The sequence below is a fragment of the Notothenia coriiceps genome, unplaced genomic scaffold (assembly GCF_000735185.1).
Source record: "Notothenia coriiceps isolate Sejong01 unplaced genomic scaffold, NC01 NC01_scaffold00010967, whole genome shotgun sequence".
In the NCBI taxonomy this organism is placed as follows: Eukaryota; Metazoa; Chordata; class Actinopteri; order Perciformes; family Nototheniidae; genus Notothenia; species Notothenia coriiceps.
The window spans coordinates 168,924-193,029 of record NW_011343668.1 but is presented as its reverse complement, the minus strand read 5'-3'; the positions used below and the strand labels follow the sequence as shown (position 1 = coordinate 193,029).

The following is a 24,106-nucleotide window of genomic DNA, read 5'->3' as shown; positions in this document are numbered from 1 at the left end:
GTTAACCATGGGAGGATGATTGATGGCACCCAGAATGGTGTCCACTGCCGTGTGGAAGCACTTTGGAACCGATGCACGCGCAGCGGAGCGCGAGGTCACGCACGAGTCCTGCACAGGTCTGATTTTCAAGGACCGCTCCCGCCCGGCACCCGCGACGGTGCAATGTACCGAACCCGCCGCTCAGAGCGACATATTGCCATTAGTTCCGCAACGCGACCCGGGACCCGTCGGCACAAGATCGCAACCCGACCGCCCGCACTATATATGAGCCAGTGAAAACGTTGCACATCATTAACACACGCAGTTGCATACTCTCTGTCGTCAAAAAGGCAGTGGGATGGTTGAATTCATTTTCTGCACCGTAGGGATGGACACCAAAAGCCTCCAGGACGGTTGGGATTTCGCTCTTGAGGAAGTTGTTTATGAAATGATGCTGTATTCTCGCACTAGAGAGCTTCACCTCAGCCATTCAGAATGTGGTGCGCTCAGCAGCAGATTGATGCGCTGCAGAGGTTATGATTATGCGCGGTCCCGCGGGGGAGAGGTCTGAAGATTTAAACATTAAACTAAATTATTATTATTTTAATATATTTATTATGCAACACCTGCAACCCGACCCGCATCATCTTTGTTTTTTACCCAGAACCGAACCCGGAAAAAAGCATTTGAAAAAATACAACCCGTGAATCAACTTTTTTGCGGGTCACCCGTCGGGTGCAGGACTCTGGGTCACGCGCACCTGACACAATTTGTTGTTTGTATTTTTCGCTCCGTTCTCTTTTTTGAATAGAGGGTGCATAACATTCAACTGCCCCGAAGATCCCGACGCGAAGCCTGAAGGGTAAATACACCAGGTTTACTAATCTACCCGCACAATTTGTCTCGGGTGTCGGAATGTCTCGCTATGTTAGTACATTCTTAACACTAGAACCGCCAGAGGTTGCTGTATACCTAAAACCGCCAACGGGTAAAATGTACCCGCTATTGATTTTTAAGGTACAATATTCTTTTATTTATCATACAGAACAGTGAGTTTTGATCGCACAGTGATGAAACTTATACCAATAGATTCTGTGGACGCCCAGCTTTTCATATGCTATAGTTTGTGCAGATAGCATGAAGTATAAAATATCGCTAAGAGTGCTGATTTAAACGCTTGGTGTTAGACTTGTGTTTTGTTTAGGTACAAATCTCTCTATCTCTCTATCTATCTATAACTATCTATCGATATATCTGTAATGTTCTGTTCTATGGACATATAATTGTCTACATAAACAGACGACGCGGACTACTTCTCTCATTCCGAGTGTCCATCTTTATTCAACTGGCACGTAACCTGCACACATGCATTACGTCCTCAACGTGAGCTCAGTCATCCAAGATCTTGTATTCTCCAAGATGTTACACTATCTATAACTATCTCTCTCTCTCTATCTCTATCTATCAATATATCTATCTATTTATCTCTCTCCATCTATCTCCCTCCATCTCTCTATCTATAAGGAACCGCAGTAGACAAAAGGCGTTGCTATAGCAACACATCGTGTTTGCTGCATTTTCTACGAGGTAAATATGACCCGCTGGCGGATATGGGTATAAACTGCAGTTTTTTTGGCGATTTTTTCAATCTGATTTCCTATTGACAATTTTTAACAACAGAGGGTGCTATATAACACACTTTCAGGAAAAGTCAAGGACTGGGAGACTTCAATATGTTATGGAAAAAAAGTTACATACAATAAAAAAACAGCTGCGGGTAAAATGTACCCGTTGGAGGTTCTAGTGTTAAATAAAGGTATTTGGTGGTTCTATTGTAGAAACCGCCTTTGTAAATGTTTCATCAATATGTGGTTGGATGTGAGCCTGCAGATTCCTGTGTTATCTGGGTTTGTCCAAAGGAAATAGGTGGAGATCCAGTTCTCAGTGCTAATAGGAAGTAAACTAAAAACCAAATTAGTGTTGTTGTCCGAATAATAGAAACAAGGCCATGCGTAATGTGACTGCTGGGAGTCTTAAAATGTCACAACATCAAGCGATCAAACGCCAGCTCTGTCAACAAGTAGCAGTTAAAACAAAACCTATTCTACTATCACAAACTATGACTCCCTAAAAATGGGTTGTAGCTTCCCTGAGAGTTAAATATGGTACAGTATTCCTTTAGAGACACCCAATAAATAACAAATAAGGTCTATCATGTTATATCTCGAGTGTGTGTATTAAACAAATGCTATTTTTTTTACCTAAACCAAGTATTTGCTTTGATACCAAGGGACAATTAGGTGGCTTTCCTACACTTTGTAACAAATTCATCTTTGATCACAAACTGTGAAACTCAAGCTCTGATTTCTCAAATGAAATGTTTGTGAAGTGATGCATGTGCCATGACATTACATATTAAACTGTGAAAACAAATCAAAAATAACATAATGAGTGTGACCAGCAGGACAAAGGCTACAATCGCTCCTGCGACTCGCTGCGACCCTGCAGACGTTTCCCACTTCAAGCAGACGCCCCTTGTGATCTCTCAGTGAGGTTGAAAGGAGCATTTGTTCCAGACGTTAGAATTTCTTGAACCCATGACATTAAGGTTAAAGTCAGCTGATGTCTGCGCCCTGACAGCAGCCTCAGTGCGGCTTTTAAACAGCATCCAACACAGAAACAATCAAACCTGGGTGAGCTTAAACATTTTTTTAAAAATCACATAATTCTTACTTTGATATAAAAGCAAGGCACTCGTTTCCTTTCTAATCTTATGCCAGTGAATTGAATCAAACAGGCATTTCTTTTGCCACCTTAAAGCAATTTGGCTGAGACTGAAGTGCGAGAGGCAGAAAATCAATTGGACGGCTTCTTAAGCAACATTAAGGCCTTACATCCATCACAAACATCTGAGCTAATTACTGTGAATCTACACAATTACATGAGGCTCTGCGACTACACAAGGAATGCGACCGTCTAATCAAAGAGCTATGATGTCAAATCTATTTCTTCTCCATTGTCTGCGTCCGCGAGTGGAAGTGCGTTTGAAGTTGTGGACAAAACAGGATGTAATGACCTCATAAATAAAATAGCAGCATGTTTAGACTAGAAAAGGACAGCATGGAATATAAATACGTTCATGTACATATTTCAATGTACAGAACGCTTGAGACCCGTGAAAAATGTCACCGCGTCCACGGATCAAAGCTACATCCATTCCATACACACAGACATTTCAGTCCTCAATGGGTCCTCTTCCTCCCAGACTGGGCTACTGCTCAGACGGGAAAAAGGGGTTACACAGGAGTCCACCCAGCGGACATAACTGAAGGAAAACAGGATACAGCTGGAGCGCTACAGCCAACACAGCCGAGGAGAACCAAGACGTGAAGTCTATATGAAGCGTCTTGAGGGGCTACAGTATACGGTTCAACATGTTTTCAGCTGCTACCTACAGGCTTAAAGCAAACACTTCATTTACAACATGAATACACATTGTGTGATTTAAAGAAGTGAACAGGAAGTGTCATACGCTCATTATTTTGAACTTTAACCTAATTTTTGAATGCAGGGTTGTAGCTCACATTTAAGATTATTTTCAATTCGTCTAAAGATTATTTGAGTGCTATGTCAATGGAAACATCGGAAGACAAAGAAAGAAACATCTCTTATAATACTCCAAAGACTAACTAACATATTCAATGTGATATGTCTGACCAACAGTCAAAGAAACAAACATTTTCAGATACCTTCATATGCAGATCGAAGGAAAGCATTACATATTCTCATCCTAGCGGCGGCCATTATTGATGTTTGGAGGGCATTTTTGCTTGAAGTGATCGATTCAAATCTTAAAAAGCAACCATCATATAGTCAATGCTGCTTAACATATTTCAAACGATGGCATGCCCGCTAAAGTCCTTTTTAGAAATGTTACTTAAAATCCTTTAAAACCACATCCATGTATTTCTCTGTTAATCACAGTTAATGAAAGCAACAGCAGTCCGAGGTGTGTGAAGTTTAGACTTACTGTTGCGTGTGCTGTTGTCCCAGTCCCAGGCTGCTACGATCACCGTGTACGTCCGCTGGAGAGGAAGGAAGAAGAAGTGAGTCAGGTGAACATCTTGACAAAAAAGCATGAGTTTTTTTACTTCATATCCCCAACACATCGAGCAAGAGCTCATTTCTGTGCACGTGCCGAGCGATCAGACTGATGTCCTTTGGAGTAGCAATGCATGGAACAAATAATATTATAAAACCTGCTGTATGATCAAATATTCTCTAATTGAAGTCTCCTTTTCTTAGCACTAGAATTAGTCAACGCCCACTTAAAGTCTGACATTTGAAACATGATAATTTTAGTATTTAATTATAATATGTTTTTGTAAATACTAGAATAATCCCATGACATCAAATTAGGCATGAAATCTCGTCTACTCTTCACAGTAAAAAGGGAACATTTAGAACAGCATGTTATGTTGTTCCCAAATGGACTAATAAGTAAACATGACCTTTTATCACAATGTCCCTCTTACATAGAGAGAATAATGTGGATGAACTTTTTGGCGATAGTCACACAACTCTTCTACAAGCTTCAGCTCACACGCACACAAACACGATGCATAATCGATTTCACTGCTACTACAGAGTCTCGTATGAAACTTGGCCCCGTTACTCCGAGGTGCGCTTGAGTTACACCGTCAATGAAACCCAATGATACAAAGATAAGAGAGCAACATACGGTAAGTACAACTGTGGGAAGAAGCCAAGAGAAGCTGCAAGACTGAGATGTGGAGAGAGGACATAAGAGAACGGCAAACTGCCTGCAAACTTTCCTCTAGGTCAGAATGCGGTGTGGCGGAGCTGCACAAACCCTGGAAACAAATTTGTCATTGAGTTCAACGGACATCAATGCAGACACAAGTAGCAGCAAAGAGTTACGTGAGAAGAGTAATGGAACTGTATGGATAGCTTAGCATGAAGCCAATTAACAAAGATAATTGGCAGCTAGTTTTTTAACTTCTACACTTTTTTCACATCAACATTTCAAACACCAATATACAGAATAATGTACTGGTAATTGTGTATGATAATATTTGGTTTTGTGTATGTATTTCACATCTAAATTGTATTTTTATATAAGCCATAGTCATAATATCATGTGTCAATGTCAATGTGTGTCAATGTCATAGCAATAGTCATAGCCATGTGCCATACCACACCCTAACACATACTTTTTTTCATGTGATTGGTATTTGTGTGAAACAAATACACACATCAATAGCTTTTTGTATGTATTATAATTATTTAATTGGAACAAAAACTGAAGTATAAAAACAATACGTTTTCTGAAATTCCACCAGGACTGTTTTAAAAAAAAAAAAAAAAAAGAAAAAAAAAGAAGAAAAGCAGGTCACCATGTTTTTAGGAAAAATAAAGCCTCAGCATGTTTGATGTCCATTAAGAAGGTCACTTTGCCAATGTTCGCTGTCTGAGATGAACTCTGCCTGGCTTTGTCCTTGCTTGTCAGACAGAGAAGTAAATCAGCAGCTAAGGGGATTATCACTATAACAGTTGACCAGTAAAACAGTAGTGGGGCAATGATGAAAGCCTTTTAGTCTGTAATGAAATGAATTAGTTTATTAATCAATTAGTGGATAATCAGAAATGGTATGAACAAGAAGGCTGATCCATTGCATAATGAAGCAGAAATGTCAATTAGGGGGATTTGATATAGTTTTATGGAATCTGTTTGGTTTTAATTGTTTGTTGAAGATGTTAGCTTGAGCTCTTGTAAAATAGGATAGCTACTATTCATTATTGTCTGACTTATTGGAATATTTGATTAATAAACAAACATACAGATTATAAATGTGTGACCCAAGTTTTATCTGGGACACCATTTACTAATGCACGCATCACAGTGCCTCAAAACACAAAAGTTTTGATTTATTTAGCAATATAACAAATATGTCAAAGATTTTTTCATTTGAAATATTCCATGTTGTCAATTTAGGTAAATACTTGAACTGATATTTGATGGTTGTTTGGAGGGATTGTTCCGACAAATTCTTTGCAATGACGTAGCAAGAAACATGAGCCGACACTGGTTTGAGTAAACATGAACACAAACAGATGGAAACCAAACAAGCTAACCAGCATCAGAAGAGTAATCTAGCTGGTGTGCTGCAGGGCACACTGCTAGGCAACCAGCTGACCTAAATAACAGTCATTACGTCACCACCAGTGACAGTTGTAGTAGCCACAGTGTGACTGCTGTGACCTCTACTGTAATGTCATTGATAGGACGTTGGCCTTGGGGGGGTGGGTACAAAAAAAAAGCATAAGGCAAGTATTTGAGGGACTTCAATGCTTCAATGAAGCGCGGAAGAGAAATCCCAGGGAGGGGGATTGGATGTGTGTGTCAGTCTGTGTTGTTGATCTGGGGGACCAACAAGCTGGTAGGCTGGTTGCTGCTGGGCTGTGGGATTAAGAAGGCTTGTCTGGCTGTGGGTGGTGGCGGGAGGAAGGGGAGGGGAGTGTTATTGTGGAAGACCATGGGTGACAAGAGAAGGGAATAGAAGATGACAGGAGAGGGGTGAGCTAAAGGGCTTGGGTCGGACCTTGGACAACGGAGGGGGGTACAACTGCATGAGACTGTAGCTACTGGAGAGACACAAGAGGCCACAACTAGGCTTTGGTTTGGGGAGGTGGGTGTGGACGAAAAGGGCTATGGAAGAAAGAAGTGAGTCTGGGGGTTTGGCGACACTCGTGCCGCAGTTTCTGGAAGCTCTGCCAACCCGTCCGACCGCAGACGCACAACAGATGCAGCCTCAAAGATGGATTATTTGACATGAACGTGATCATCCCACGACATGTAGCTCGGCTTCTGACCTTTCCACCCAATCCCCCTCCCCCCACCACAATAGGGTGGGCGAGCTGCCCCAGTCTGAGCATGTGGGTGGGTGTGTGCATATGCCAATGCATACAAGAGGGACTTTGAGTGGCAATGAATGAATTAGTGGCAGGAGATCTTCGGATGATGCCTGTATGGGACGACTGTGGAAGTTTTGCAGACAAACCTCGTCACAAAGCAGAATCAAAAGATCAAGGGAAGAACAGGTGGCCATATTGTGACCTCCAGCACCTAAAACCCTGCTCCCTTGCATGCCTACGTGTTGTAATTGCTTGGGTAAGTAGTTCCCAGAGTGGGTGCATGTTGGGTTGAGCAAAGCCACGGACTAGTCTGGTTTCCCACAGACCATCCCACCCTGTGATTAGCTGGATTAAGTGACAGCTGCCCAAATGGTTGGAACAAGATAGATGGATGGGCAGGGGGATAAAGGGGAGGTGTGGGGGAGGGAAGGGGGAAAGGCTACTGAACAAAGGCCCTTGTCCCAACATCATAACTCACCCCCATCCCAATCAAAACCATTGTCCACGAAGAGACACAGTCAGCACGAGGACAATTAGTGTCAGCATGTGTGCTGCTGAGCCTGGGCAGTCAGTCGCAGGGGCAAAGTCAAAAAAGCTTCCAGTGGATCTCGCATGAGTCTTAATGTTATTACCAATTACAAAATTTCAGAGGTGTACCTTGATTTCATTACCATTACTTTCTGATATACTCAAAAAACATGCGTCAGCTACATTGGACAGAGTGAACGACTTTATCCCAGACCACGAAGAATCCTCTGTCAGTCAAATTTCCAAAACCAAACCAGGCCCATCCCCTGATGGATAAGAGGATTTACTCACAGAAATCCTAGTTTTCAAGTCAAGAAGGGGGGCATGTTAAAAAAAAAAAAAGATGTTGATTTGTCTTGTTCTCAGTGAATTCGTGTCAAATGTGCCCTCTTTGCATCACTAAGCACAAAATGGACCAAACGTCAGTGAAGGATTACATTCAGGTATTCGAGGCTTGTCTTGGGAGAGCCACAGGTGTAGGTTCCCACGCCAGATCAGGGGTGAATTTGTAAGTGGAAGGTGGCCATTGAAATACATTTAAAAAAAGGGACAGGGAACAGGGAGATGTAGCAGTGGGAAGTGGAAGCCGGGGCAGGTTGGGGTCACTAAGCATGGGATCTGCACACTTCTTTTTCAAAAGAGGGGTCAGCCCTCTGCATGTGGGGCGATGTGCATGTTTGCATTTGAAGAATACTAAGAATGTGAGATCCAGGCCTGGTGTGTAATCCCATGGGTGATCCCAGTCTGCCAACAATTGGTATCAATGGAAGGCTGCTTTGTAGATCTGTGGTTTGATTGACTTATTTCTGCCTCTTAGGGAAAGTGGGGACCTGAAATGTTGATTATTTCTAGGTTCTGTTCTTTAGGCAACTATAAGAATCACTGATGTTTACTCACAATAAAAACGCACCAAGGTTTGAGTTATTTCTGCACCCATGTCATGGATAGGTGACCTGAAAGTTCACCTCCCTGTAACATCTCCTGATTTATTGCCTTCTGATAGGACATGAGGTCATCACGATTCATCCCGTGGCCAGTAATCGCTGCATGTAATCTTCATTAATCTGTGATGTCAATCCCAGCTTTTGGTTTTTACTCGGGCTGAGTCTACACTATTCCAGTAAGGGCAATCGAGCTGCGCCATCTCTGCGCACAACACCATGCGATGCACCTTCTACCTTCTTCGGACTTACTGGTCAAAATATAGAAAAAGCAACAGTGGTAGTAATTAGGAATTATAGAATGAAAGCCATCCCATAAAATGATCCTAATCTATTCTGAAAAGTCAGTTGCATATTTGATTCTTATTAGCAGTTAAGACTTACGGGAAGCGAAACAATTTGGTATAATTAACTCCCAATGATACAGAGGGTAATTAAAGAATTAGACAACAAAACAGGCTGAATGTCACAAAGTCTAGACACCCTCTGTGATTTCAAATGGGAGGGGGGGGTTGTTTGGGGGTTGGGGTAGCAGCGTCTTCCAATCAAGGGTGAAAAGTAGAAAAAGTAGATGTGTGTTGAACCATCTTCACATCACTTCTCCCTGGAGGGTGGACCCAAATGCAAATCTCTCTCAGTCTAGCTCCTCAATCTGTTCAGAGGCAAGGATCAAAGACCTCCAGCGGCAAAATCCTTGCAAATGTGAGGATGGTGTTGGCAGGCAGAGGAGTATAAGTTGGAAAGGTTTTGACCCTTTTTGTCATATATACTAAAACATATCTGTATCTTGCATGTTCCAGGATCCTATATTAACAAAATTGGAGCACAATAAATTTGAATTTTGCACAGGAACACATCTTCAAATTGTTTTGACCAAAAGCCTCCAAAAATGGGGTGAGTCATTAGTCGAGGGACCGATTGTTGTAACTACACTCAAGACTATTAAAGCCAGAGTGCTTCCACCAAACAAACAACATTCTGTGTTTGACTGTACATGTACGTGCTCAACTAAATCTATCCCATTGTCTTTACCACGTTCCAGCGCATCAAACTTCTATCAAAACATTTTGCAAGCCAACAGCACTTGTTTTTAAAATGCTGCTACGTGACAAAATATGTAGACAAACAAGATTCAATATCCGGTTCCTTGACAAGCTCATCTGACCAATACCTTAAGACAATATGCATAAACACTATTATAACTACAGCATGGTGCATTCAGTCATGTCATTGCTGGGTGGAGAGTTTTAAGTTCTGCACACAAGTTTCTTGCCAGAGTCGTGGGCCAAGAGATTCAAGGCATTTGGCTGGCTAGTGTACACCGGCTGTACACACACACACACACACACACACACACACACACACACACACACACACACACACACACACACACACACACACACACACACACACACACACACACACACACACACACACACTGCTACTATGCCAACAGGGTCATTACCCATGCACTTCCAATACAACAAACCCCTCCCCTCCTGGTGCTAATTACCCAGCTTGATCCAAGAGTATGCAACACGTCAAACAAACAGCAACACATGTGCATTAGCAAATATGATATCATAGGCAAACAATAGAAATGTGCAAACTGAAGAATTTCAGTAATTAACTGTTAGACACGGAGTCAAAAACAAACCGGGATAACTCCTGTTTGAACTTTTAAAGGATGCACTAACTGAGCTGAATGTCTGATATGCTTCAAAATGGAAATGTCAGAATAGAATTCAATGGAACAAAGGGCCTTGATTCATGCCTAAATCAATGACTAAGAGATGTGGTAAAATTCTTAGTTTATTAGCAATAAACAAATGTGTTAAACAATCGATAGGTTCATTGAATTGACACATCTGTTTCTGCAAAAAGAATCACGCAAATCTTTCCAGTGTCTCTGAAATAAGACATTCAGCAAGAAAAAGGGATTTCAAAAAAAAAAAGAGGACTATTCAATAAAAAGGAAATCTTAGTTTACTCGGACCGAAAGACCAATTAATTGACTAAGAAAGTCTTAACACACAACTCTTACTGCTCTCTAGGGAAAGCCACCTTGCAGAGCTACAAGTGTGACAGACAACAGCAAAACGAGTGAGAAGTGTTTTGACCACATTTCTAAAGCCACAATGTAGTAATACTTTCATTTATATCTATTTTTAAGTAAATGTAATAATTTTTTAGAGAGACTGAGCAAGAACACGGCTAAAGTAACATTTAACCAGTTTTACTGTATAACAGAGTTTGAAAAACAACATTTATGTCGATTTGATTGAGATTGTGTACGGGAAAGATATAGGCAGATCAAACAACAAATTTCCCTCAAAGAAAAAAGTCAAACATGCCCTGTTGTCGCAAGAAAGAAAGTGCAGAAGGAAACATCCATGTGTGCTGCTCTGTGATGCTAGTTCAAGCAGATACTTGGCATCTCATCTCGGGTGCAAGTTCATCAATGTTTGGGCTCAGGCTCTGAGCTGAGGAGACCCTCAGGATGGATTGAAGGTGTGCGTGCAATATACCGGCGGGCCAGATCTAATAGTAATTAGAAATTATCCTGCGGGCCGAAATTAAATCCACCAAGGGCCTGATTTGGCCCCCGGGCCTCGAGTTTGACACATGTAGTCTACAGCTTCAGAAACATTAACAGACTTATTCCTGATCCAAAGCAACAGGGAGCCTGACGGAGGGCAACACAGCACGGCCTCCAGCCGAGAGCCATTATCATTACAAACAGGTTCACCAGTACAGTGACAATTTAACTGCCCATGTAACGACATGCTTTAATTACCCCCACAAGGAGCCTCTGGCACCTGCACACCGTTCGTTTAACAAGAGGCAGGGGACGCAGCGGGCAACAGCAACACGCAACCACCGTGTGTTCATACAATATAATCAATACAGACAAAATACACATTACTACGCAAATGTGTTCAACCTCAGCAGCCAGCATGCAATACTTTGAGTCACGTTATCAGAGGCTACAACTGATGTTTCAAGTCATGCAAAACATTTAAAAATGAGTCAGATGTAAGGAAATGGTTTGAAGAGTGGACATGATTATAGGAGATGTGTTTATCGTTATTGTCACAGCCCACCCCCACCAATCAACAGCATTTGGAATCAAAAGGATGTTGTAGTGGCTTCCAGTCCTCTCAGCATTGATAACAGAAGATTCGAGTCAATATTATTTAGTCACAATTAACGTAGTGACCATTTATCACTGGTAACAAGCCTCCCCTACAGCAGAAGCAGCCTTTCTCAATCTAAATCTGTACAAAAAGCTTAAAGGGTTATGCTAATTGTCAGATTTCTACTTGTGTGCGTTTCCAGTAGGACATGCTTTATGTGTAAAGAACACATTATCTCTCATATTGACTGTTTCAACATAGCTATATTTACAATCTATGGTGCACCTTTGAAAAAGTAGTTCTTATACAATGGGTGGAAATACTCTGATCTTTGATGAAAATGCATATGAGAGGAAACTGGGAGCAAAATCTGAATGGCATGTTTCTAAATTCTAACCCAGTCAGGGTGTTATCTTATTTGGTGCTAGGTAGGTTTTTGAAAAACACAAATGTATGTTTGAAGCACTGAAAAGTAAGTCCTCTTACAGCTTGCCTCTTAAACATACACACCTAACCTGTCAACCACTACCAAAGTTATTTGTTACTTGGTATTCTTATTGATTGTTTTGGACTAATAGAAGTCTGAATATGTTTTACATTTGAGACAACTGGAAAACATCATATGAAGTTTTCCAGTGTAAAAAGGACCAACATTGTGATTTCAGCCCCGACTCAGTCCGAGTCAAAAGACCTCCTATTGGCACATTGAACAGCCTTAGCTATATGTACAGTAGCTGATTTAAAAAACATGAATTTAGCCTTGGATACTGCAGATATAAACATGCAGTAGAGCTTTCTGAAGTGTCACATGAGCTTGGACCCAGGAGAGCACCCTAAGGAATACCTGCACCATCACAACAAAAGGACTCACGCAACATCCCATCGTTATAATGTTTGAAAGCGGTGCTATCCTTCCCTTCTTTCACCTGGTCGTATCATTGTGGGCTTGACTGCAGAGGATGTGGCACTATGGTTAAATAATGGGAACATTTACAGGAAACCAGCATCTAGGACCAACTAGGTCCCTCTTGCATCATCTGTACACGGGGTCCTCGTGAAAAAACATTTAGATAACCAATTTGAATGCTGGTTAACACAGACAAACCGTGCAGTGGTTTGCTTAAACTTGCAATGAGGCCCCAGCATGAAGTTGAAGAGTGTATTCATACATTCTCGCTGCAGGATATGTTTAAACGATTTTGAATACCTAAGCTTTTAACAAGCTAAAGGGAACACACATGATTTATGGCATACTCATGATGGCTCCACTTAAAATTTGACACCACACACTTATCTCCTCCATCGCCACATATCAGCATGACTTAAAGTATGAAAGCTAACAAGAAAGTCTGTTTCTGCAGAGGTGATTTTATAACTTTTCAAAATAACTGGGTAAGGAGGGCAGAGCCAGAGGGACATTTGTGGATTTTGGCTCAAGCAGAAATATGTCAAAAATATTATATATATAAGAGTGTAAAGTAGGGCTGAACGATATATCGTGTCATGGCAATAACCGCGATATTCACATCGCAGGGACGTGCGATTTTATTCATTTTAATTATTTATTTTTAGGACGTTCGATATTAAGTAGGTAAATTAACTCAAACACGTCATGTTACAGTTATTTTGCTGCTTGCTAGAAAAGGAAAAAGTGCGCGGCTCTCATGTCAGGGGTACTTGAGTGAGTGACATGCAGGCTCTGCATGCACAGCAAACCACCAATCACAATCATTCTTGATCAGATCACAGCAGGCTCCGCCCCTCTGGTTTGCAGACCATCAAAACACCGGTAAAAAATGAGCGAGGCACAGGAGGACAATACCGGCGAGAATGAAGATTTACTTCCAAAAAGAAAAGCAACATCTGCACTCTGGAACTATTTTGGAGACAAAAAGGTTCTTCTCTTCTTCATTCACAGATGAACCCCCTTAAGGGTAAGCAACATGCATTATCATGACATGTTAGATCATGACTTAAGGTATGATGAGTCAACCAGTTAAGATCCAGACATCCGTGACTAAAACCTTTCATCTGGTTAAATATAGTTAAAAAACTGCAATATATATCGCAGGGGAAGAAAATATCGCAAAGTCAGTTTTTTTCAATATCGTGCAGCCGTAGTGTAAAGCCAATGAAAACAGCTAAAAGCATCACAAACAAATAATCAAAATAAAGTTGAAAAGGCTCTGAGCATTGAATGAGAAACTTCCTCCACACAGCAGCTAAATTCCAAATTTACCAGGTCCTAGTTTGAACTCGATGTGTATGTTCAACATAATGAAGCAAGTTAAAACATCATCATCCCCCCCCCCGAGGCATCGAGAAGGAACACAACTTCTAATTATTGGAGCATTAAAGCAGCTACTTCCCACTCGTACATGCTGTACCTTTGGTGGAATCACAGAATGAACAAAACAAAGTGTTCTCTGAGGAAATCCTCGCCGCCTCCTTTGCGACACCATAACACACACACACACACACACACAACACACGCACACACACACACACACACACAGATCCATTTAATATCAAGAATGTAGTCGGAGTCAGATGGCGCTGACAAGAGTTCAGTCCACACTGGTTTCCACAGGGCAGCTGTCCAGATCACACAGTCAATACTACACTGCATCTTTGTTGATGAGCAAAGCAACCACACCGATGTCTGTCAGGCGTGCAGGCTCTAACGACAGGCATCGGTACGCTGGATTTTTATGACACAAAATGTGCCATGTCTAAGGAGGAAGGTCCTGCTGGGAAGGAGTCAAGAGTAGGAGTGATAGTGGTTTTCATTTTACTAACTTTATAGGTGCAAATGAGTAGTTGAAGCAGCAGCTAAGAGACTTATATTTACATTTGTAATGCTTGCAAGAAAGAGCATAAGACAACGTTTTGAATAAATCCTCTGCTCTTTTCTGGCTTTGCATACTGACTCTCTGACCCTTTACATAGTTTCACATAATGCAACACAACTGCCTGTTAGGACTAAATGTGTGTGTTAAATACAGTGAGGTTGAGCTACCTTGATCCTTTTCAATGGTAAGTTATACCCTGATGTGTGTAGAAAGCCAAACATGTAATCAAAAGCACTACAAATAAAACACTTCAAGTATTTCCAACATGGCATCACTCAAATAATAGTTTATTTTTGAAACTTTGACCCATCAGTATACCCCAAAATAATGTCTAACACCAGATGCATGATTATTGATGAAAGAAAACAGATTTCTGTAAAAGAAAAATGTTTATAAAATCAAAAGTGTACTATCGGGAAAAGCAGACACATATTTCATTAAGTCTTTGTGACTTAAGTATCATTTTTTCTTTATCCAAGCCATCACATTAATCTCACTTATAAGTGGACTACACGTTTAAATCATCCAGTTAGTGAGGATACATTCTGTTAATGCTGTCAATATTTGTCTGTGGTGCTCCACCCAAGTTCATAAAGTTCCAGGTTTGAACACACAAAGGTTAAATGGTAGCAAACACACAGACTCTGAAGCAAAGAAGAATCATCTTTAGTTCACCTATTTCTTCTGGTCATGTCAAACAAAAATGCAAACCTTTTGCCAAAGGCCACCAGAAAAAACACCAAAATGTAGGGCTTAAATAGATATTAGTCTACCTTGTTTATTTTGTACTACAGGGTATTAAATGCAAGCTCAAAACACACACAAAGGGGAGGCACCACACTAAGGCTTACTAACTTGTTAGCCATGCCCAAGGTTAGGCTGATGTCTTGATTGCACTAAATGCTCCAGATAGACACTTTGGCGGCATTACTAAAAGACACTTTCACTGCACAAAATGTTGCATAAAGAAAAGGAGAATGTTTAACAGCTGCTTGTCATGACAACATAAAAAGAGTTAATTCAATGCACACATGTTGCTAATTGCTATTATTGCTGTCTTCTTAACAAGTAAAAAGCCAGGTTGAAGAAAACAGCAATCAGGACACGCCGTCGTTTCACCTTGAGAGTTCAGATAATTGCATAATCAATACGGAGCGGAGCTGAATCACAGGTGAGACCCCTGTGAGTGGTTTTCCACGCAGCAGCCCTGGGACCAGCAGGCGGACGGAGGGGGGGAGGGAGCGGCAGAGAGGAAAGATAATTGTTTACAAGAGGCCTATGTAGCCGTCTCCTAGCAACAGCTCTGACAAGCTCCGCATCAGGTGTGGCTAACCACGACAGCCTGCGTTAGCTTATGGGTCTGTGTGTGGGTGTGGGTGGGTGTGTGGTGTGTGTGTGTGTATCCAAAATAAAGCTGACTGCGGTCTCAGGCAGAGGAGAGAGTCAAAGTGCTTGAATCAGATATAACTAGAGCCCCACTTCTATTTATTTCCAATTTTGATAGCACTACAGTGTCCCAGCTGGGATTCTCCCCTCACAGTTTTTCCTCATTTGCATGAAGACTGCCAGAGTGGAAGACAATAAGAAACAACCACAAAAAGAATCCAAGAGATCCCATATTAAAGTTTATCACAAAGGGGGCATTCACCTAAGAAAGCTAGCTTAACCACCAACAGTGTTGCTGGTTACTGTTTGCATTTCTTTCAAAATTGACAAACGATTTGGGTTTTATACTGGCATATGCATTTATGAACACGAATCCCAAACATAAAATAAATATTATGAACATACAGTTCTGTGCGTCCTACTATGTGCTGGTATAAAATGTGTTTGCACCCCAAAACATGTCAGTATTTACGACAAAAAAAATACCTTAGGGAGTCAACACCTTGAATAACTTAAACACGTAAGACAACTACGAGAGACGTGCAGCACAAGGCTTGACAGTAGCACAAGATATAAATTTAAAAAGTATGACAACACCACTGTGTGCATTTGGAGAACACTTGTGCCGAGCAGCAAGCCAAGAACATGTAAATACTCTGGGTTTGTTCCAAGAAAAACAATCTTAGCAGGTCTGTGCAGATCAACCCGTTGTTAAAATGCGAATGAGATTGTCTATACCTCCCACTTTTTTTTAGAGATGATCAGCCTCTTGAGACTGACAGCACGCCACACAAGGGAGTGCACGAGCAACAGACCAAACAAAGCAACTCGGTACACATACTTCATCTGTTCATCACAGACACTCTCAAGAGGCAGGGTGTCGTTTTTACAGAAGTTTAAAAATGGTCTTGACTGTCTATTTGAAATAACACTTCAACACTTAATTCAGAACTGCCCTAGCTTCTTAATGAGGTTGCAGGTCAGCTACATGCATCTATTTACTAGCCGAGGGAGGTCTGATACACATCCAGGTTCAGAGCAGATACAGTTACAGGACGGCTCAAACGGACGTCCGGCTAATGTAGCTGGGGGGCAGGGAGGGGGAGAGAGAGGCTAAGAAATTCCACCGGCAATTTCATTAGTGATCAAATGGAAGTAAGACGTTGTGTCTCTCTCCCTCCATCTCTCTCCTGAAGTGCTCACACAGCATGGGTCATCAACATGGAAACTCAATCAGAAAGGCCAAAGAGCTAGAGGATGATCCACATGCTACAGTGCTGACTCATAAAATAAAAGCTTAAATATTTTAGGAAATACACTACACATGTCATATTAATATAGTTTTGTGTACATAAACTGCAGAGCTGGACACAGGAAGTGATTATCCTAGCTTAGCATAAAGACAGGAAATGAAGGGGAAACAGCTAGCATGGTTTTATAAAGTCAAAAAATACAACTATAAAACTCAATAATCACATTATACTTTGTCTGTTTATTCTAAAAACTATTTGTGGCTTTAGGAAATGAAAAGCCAGGCGCAGCTCAACTACCAGGAGTCATGTTGTCACAGCAATGTTGCTAGGCAACAAGTGCAAGTCTCATTACTCAGCAAAATGCAAAAACCACAAATTATTATTTTTATATTTATGTGAACAAACAAACAAGTAAATACATTTTTATTTGGGAGCTTAGAAAAAGGTGCTTATGGGCTTCTCAGCCTCATCTGTAGTGTAAAATTAGCATGCTAACATGCTACAGCAAGATGGGGAACATGCTAAACGTCATTATGTCAGCAATGTCTTTGTGAGCATGTTAGCATTTAGCTCAAAGCACCACTGTGTCAATGTTTAGCATCACTGCTAGGCTAGGCTAACTATATTCTCCTTCTGGTCTGTAAGCTACTTAAAAATGCAAGTGTTGCTATACAAACTTCATAAAAAAACTCTAAAAGTTAAATTACATTATTTTAAGTCCATAGAATTGCCACATGACATGAGTCTTTCCTATAAAACATCCTCAGCTTCAAAACGTTTGCTTATATTATCAATGACACCTATACAAAAATAAAATCAGAAGAGAAAGGAGAAGCAATGTGCATTTACTGTAAATGCAAGCCTGTGGGGAACCACTGAGTGTAGGATGAGCTCAGAGGTGGCAGCAGCATCAATAGTCAGTCTCTTTACTGGGATGCTGGCAGGACGAGACAGAGCTGGAGAATCACTGGAAGACTTCCAAGGAATGGATAAGCATTGTGCAATCCGAGTCAAATCTGCCATTAGCGACTGCATCACAATGGTGTGGTGATAAATTGGCCAATAAGACAAGAGCCTAGTATGTCTCCATGCGTTAAAAGAGGAAGAAGGAACATTTCCTAGAGATACAGGATTATTTTCTCTGTGTTGCATGAGACTCCACTGAAAGATACAAAGGGCTCTTTGAGAATTTTAAAAGTGCCTATTTAGACAATTAAGGGCATCAAAGGGGTATTGTCACAACTCAGAATATAAACGTCCATTTGAAATGTACTGATTAGTAAGAAAAATATTCAAACCATGCAACTTGATTCTATCCACACAGATTTTAAGGAGTTATAAAAGATGTGATATTTCTGAATTTGGAGCCAACAGTTCAAAGAAACCTGCACTTTTCATATTTCATTTGCTAGATCTCAGGGTGACAGCAGAGTCCACCCCTCATTGGTTCCCATCAGGGCTTGAAGTTGGCATTTGTCCCGATGACACAGCCAATAGTACACTACATCTTTGTTTCTACAGTCAGAAGAGCGACAACGCCAGAGCAAGTGACCCTGCAGAGTTGCTGTGACATCTGGCACTGGAATAGTGCACGTTATCAGCCAGGGCCACTTAACAGAAAGACAACACACCAGAATAGCCCTCTTCACCTCTGCCTCCAGGTGTCAGTCAATGAGTCCAAGAAAGGAATAGCACTGCTTCGTGTTCTGTGTGATGCAGGCATGTAAGATATATTAACATATAGCTGTGGCACCTTGCTTAGCCTTGGGGGTAAATGCCACCCATAACCCACCTTCCCTCCTGATGGTCTATTAAGTATATGGCTTTTACTGTGTGAAATCACACCTTTGCCATTTTCCCCTGAAGCTTAAAAACGTTAACAAAGGCGGCTGTTAATTCACTAAAAGGGGGACCGCCTCTGCTATAAACAGCTGCGGGAAACCCTGAAATCATTCAACACACAAAGACCAACCCTGGATCAAACGTGTGATGCCTTCAACACAAAAGACAACAAAAACCAGCCGAGCTGTGAGGAGAAAGTGCTGCTGATTATTTGGAACTACCAATTACGGAAACCAAGTGTAAGGGATTTCTCTTTTAAAAAAGGGCTGCATGCAACTGATGATGTGTTTTTTTAGATTAATTAATTGGTTTGTTTTATCTAACCTATCATCAAATACCCAAGAGATATTCAGTCCATATCACAGAAGACAGTCAACAGAAAATATTCACTTTTTTGGAATTAAAAAATCTAAGATGGCGCTGAAGAAAGCAATATTTTACCATTAGTTATTCTGCTAATAATTGATGAAACATTTAGTCAATACCTAACATTTCCAAAAGCCAACCGTGATGGTACCAATACAAAAAAAAAAAAAAAACATCAAAATAGTCGAAACAAGTAAATTCTAACAAATGTTTTGCCTTAAAATAACCAATTAATCGTCAAAATAGTTGGATTAATTGTACTGTCCATCATCAAAAGGACTATTCATCTCTACTTCCAAATAAAAAACAGAACAAGTCTGGTGTTTTATTCCCATTACAGTCTAGTTCCTTTGACCTCCATTGCATTATAAACCTGAACAAAAACAGGAAGCAACACAACAATAGCTTTATTCCTAAAAGCATTACTTTATAGCGTCACGTTGTCCAAAACAATCAACAATATTTCCCCTCAAACTCGATGGCATCAAGAACTAGGTGATAAAAAACTTGGAGTGCTTCCCTCTTAACCAAACAGCTAAAGGTGTGTTCAGCGCTCTGGGACATCAGAAGCATACTTTAGTCGTGTTCCTAATCCATCAACTATCACTCATCTGCAGTCAGTGCAGCTTAATTGCCCTGGAGGGCCCACCAGGGGCCACCTGGCACCCACAGCAGGAGAGGAAGCTGTGGGGTGCAGAGGGGGGACGAGAGGTGTTAAAACCATCCAGCAGAAAGCACCAAACCACTGCCCAGAGGCATTGAAAAATAATTCACACTCATTCATCATTATAATAGGGAATTAATTGGGACATCCATCCATTACATACAACCGAGCTGCACCTGCAAACACAGTACATGCGTCACACCTGACTCAAGGGGTGATTCCATAGTTTGTGTAGCCTTTGCTTTAAAGTAAAAGTTAGCTATCTTATGGAAGTCTAAACACAAAACCAATTCTACCTTAAATCAACTTCTACTTTCCCTGAGGTTTCCACACAATCATCATACAAAAGTCGCAGGATTAACCATGTGGATCCACCTGAAAAGTCCTAATAAATCAAATTCCGCTTGATGGATTGCCAGATGATAAGATTGAAGCACCCTCGTCAATCAGCAAAATGTCAAGTTTCTGGAGGCAGCTTTGCCATAACTGTTTCTCCATGTAAGAGAGGTCCCCCTCCAGGGTCTACATATCAAAGCATTTCCCCCAGTCTAATTACCCTATCATGGGCTTGGCAGGTGCAAGCCGGTGGATTGGAACAAAGCCAACCCTCATATATCAGGGCAACTTTAAAAGATGACCCAGATGACACTGTGAACCACTGTAGCTGCAATAGGATCCTCCAGAAGCATGCCCCCGTTTAACTGTGATGTCTGCCAATTCTCATAAGAACAGGATGCTGCAAAGGACACTCAATATGGTCTGTCTTTCATTCACGTGAATCAATGGGTACAAAATCATTAAGGATTATTGGTCAATTTGCCATTAATGTGATACATTAAGCTGTAGTTATTTGGATAGATGTGTAACTTTTAACAGGATCTTTCTGTGAAGCCTCCCACTGAAGAGCTATAGAGTGTTCTGCACTAGAAGATGGTTGAAATTACAGATGAAAGGACTGGTCGACTAATCAATAAGTCACCTTTTAAGAACAGTCTTAAATTCAATGGTTGCAGGTTATGGAATGTCAGAATTTACTGCTTTTCTTGGTTTAACATGATATTAAATGTAATTATTTTTTGAGGGTTTTGGACTGCTCGTCTAACAAAAGAAGATTGTGATGGGTATTTCTCACTGTTTCTGATATTTTATAGACCAAATCATGAATGTACCCTAGTTTGCAATGACAGGAAACAAACTCGGAATGGGAACTTGATATCAGTGCTGCTGTGATCAACTAAATGAATTCTGAATGGCAGAGTGGCTCCAATCCATTTTAACATGATTGTTTGACGTCCACAAGGCTTATGTACAAACATATAGAACAAATAAACACTAAATTCCCCACGTTTTAAACGGTGAAGACAGGAACATCTCAAGGAAACACTTAATTGCAGCAAGAAAACAGAACTCACCGGCCAGGCGAACTGGAAAGGGATCAAAATCTTGCCTCCTTCGTCGATCTTATTCGGATTATTCTTCGCTCCCTTAAAAGAAAACATATTTCCACCGAGAACTTGCGTAGATCCAGCTCCGAACGTGCACGTGCTGGTGGTGGTGACCTCCATCTGGTACTCCTTCAGGCAGATCTTGAAGTAAGTGTCACACTCGTCTTGGGTGCAGCGCAGGTCTACAGAGCTCCTGTAACCGTCGCAGCACTCCCCGTCCGCCAACTCGCCGTTTACATTCTCCACGGAGATCAGCTGCAGCTCGAAATAGCCGGTTGACTGGGACACCTAGAAACAACATTTTTAAAAAGACACATTTAAATATAGGCCTATATATTCGCATGCTACACGGAATGTATCGCTCAAATTGGTGCGTAAAATTGGGACAAGTGGCCAAACAAGTGCCTGACTGAGAAATTAAAATCGTTCAACCAAATTGGGTTTAATATTCCAAAATAATGTGTTGCATCATGAAGGGAGTACGTGAACAGCCTACAGTTTGCATGCTGGGGATTTAGACAATCACGTTACTCTGACGGGGGGAAATTAACCGCTGCAAGAGCCAATTGATGCCATGCAACTTACAACTTATTGGTTCAGGCCTAATTCTCCTAAAAAAACGCACAGGGCTCTTAGGAATATAAACCAAAATGGAGAGGAGCCTGTATCAATTCCTCAGAGTTCAATCTTGTCATGGTAACATGATCACATTCTGCACAACTGACTGCTACGTAATTCAATTATCGATTAATGTGATGCGAATATGCAACGCCGGAGAGCAAATACATCTGCCCACGCCCACCAACTTTTGACATTTGTAATTTAAAAAATATTTTATGTGTGAGGGAGCAGAAGAAAAATATTTTTGATTTAAAACAAGAGCCTCCTTACCTCCGTCCATAACGTCAATAGCAGGCACACTATTGGGAAGCAATTCCTAATCCTTGTGCGATTCCACATGCCTCCGATTAATTAGAGTGACATGAAAAGAAAATAAGCGATATGAAATGACAAACAGCCGCGGACCCGACGACTAGTTCCTCCTCTCCTGACATGCAAAAATAAAATATTCACATGCGTGTTTTCTCCACGGTGTACGTCCAAATTTCACCGAGGCATTACATGCGTGTGTGTGCTCGCAGGAGGATTGCAGTGATGGTCCATGTACAGAAGTGTCCCACCGTCAAATCCCTCCACACTGCAACTGAGAGGTTCCGTAGAGACAGCCTGAGGAGAGATGACTACTTTGATTGGCAGCTCCGCAAACCACTTACAAATTGGCCTGCGGGCAGTCTCTGAGCCAACCGGATTAAGGGGCGGACGATAGTACAATAACCCCCACCAACCCTCCTCCTCCACCTCCTCTTCCTCCCTCCCAAAACTTGAATTATGCTGGGTTTGTATTGAGATTCATTTGGACAAACCGCATTACAGCATGAGAACAAAGCAGGGGTCGACTTTAATTAAAAGCACCTGAAAATATATCATGATAAGCAGGGCTATTATTTCAAATTAGGAACTCATCTTGAATTTAATTAAGAGACCAGACAATTAAAAATGTGCTTTTATAAAAAAGAATATAAGGCTTCATTTTCACACAATTATTTAGAGTATAATTTATTACCAAACTTTCATAGAAGTCCCACATAAGTCTGAATGTTTTAGGTCAATGTGGACTGAAATCTGGTGACTGACACGTGATTTGATTATGATAATTTGATTACAGCTAACATTAAATTAACAGTTTACACGGAACATTGGTTCTGAAGGCCTCTTAGTGTGTTTTTTATTTTAAACCTTGCATCCATATGGGTTTTTCCACTTGATCTAATTGTATTTAATCATAATAATGCTCCATAAACAACATTTACGTTAGACTAATGNAGTGTATTTAATGTGCATTATATGATATTGAGTCGTGGCTGAACCTGTCTCTGTGGTCCTGCCTGACTCTCGTCATACTTCTCTGATGGCTCCCACATGTTTGTTGACATCCTCGTGGATTCATCCTCTTATTATAGACACATGCATTTCCAAACATTCGGTCTACCTACATGTACGCTGTAAAATGTTTTATCTCTTCAATTTACACACGGCATCTATTCCACGTCTGTCCGTCCTGGGAGAGGGATCCCTCCTCTGTTGCTCTCCCTGAGGTTTCTCCCATGTTCCCCTTTAAACTGGGGGTTTTCTCCGGAAGTGTTTCCTTGTACGATGTGAGGGTCTGCATATCGTATTGTCATACTGATATTCTGCACAAACTGTGAAGTCCACTGAGACAAATGTAACAGTTGTGATATTGGGCTATATAAATAAACATTGATTGATTGATGAACTATAGTTTTCTACCTTTTATACTCAATACACTCGCTTGAGGGGAAATATTTTATTTCTAGTTAGGTGATACACCGGTTACAAGTGGTGGGACGTACGTTTACTCAGGTGCTGTACTTTTGTAAAATAAAATAATACAATTAAATGCTGCGTTATACTTATAATCCACTACATTTTGAGTAAAATATTGTATTTTTTTTACTCCATAACATTGATTTCCCAACATCAGTTACTTCGCAGAATAATATTATGGATAGAAAAATGAATACATTTTAAAAAAGATATCATTGTGGATTAAGGCCCTCAATTGCCAGCTGCAACATGACAAATATGTACACATTAATTAATCATTTATTGTATGATATTATTTGTTATACATTTTTGCCATTCTGCATGATGAGCGATTTTAATTTGATGCTAGAACTTGATCGCTTGAACGCACT

At 40.9% G+C, this 24,106-nt stretch overlaps 1 protein-coding gene across 1 annotated transcript in view; it reads right to left on the bottom strand.

Annotated features, from left to right (window-relative positions):
• Positions 1 to 22,548, bottom strand: part of LOC104946317 (protein jagged-2-like) — a 31,111-nt gene extending 8,563 nt beyond the window's left edge. The window contains exons 1-3 of the mRNA XM_010772106.1: positions 22,221 to 22,548; positions 21,297 to 21,617; positions 4,010 to 4,064 (exon numbers count right to left, since the gene is read on the bottom strand). Of these exons, the coding sequence (XP_010770408.1) occupies positions 4,010 to 4,064; positions 21,297 to 21,617; positions 22,221 to 22,289 (445 nt within the window). The 5' untranslated portion in view covers positions 22,290 to 22,548. The remainder of the gene's footprint in view (positions 1 to 4,009; positions 4,065 to 21,296; positions 21,618 to 22,220) is intronic.
• Between the last annotated feature and the right edge of the window lie 1,558 nt (positions 22,549 to 24,106).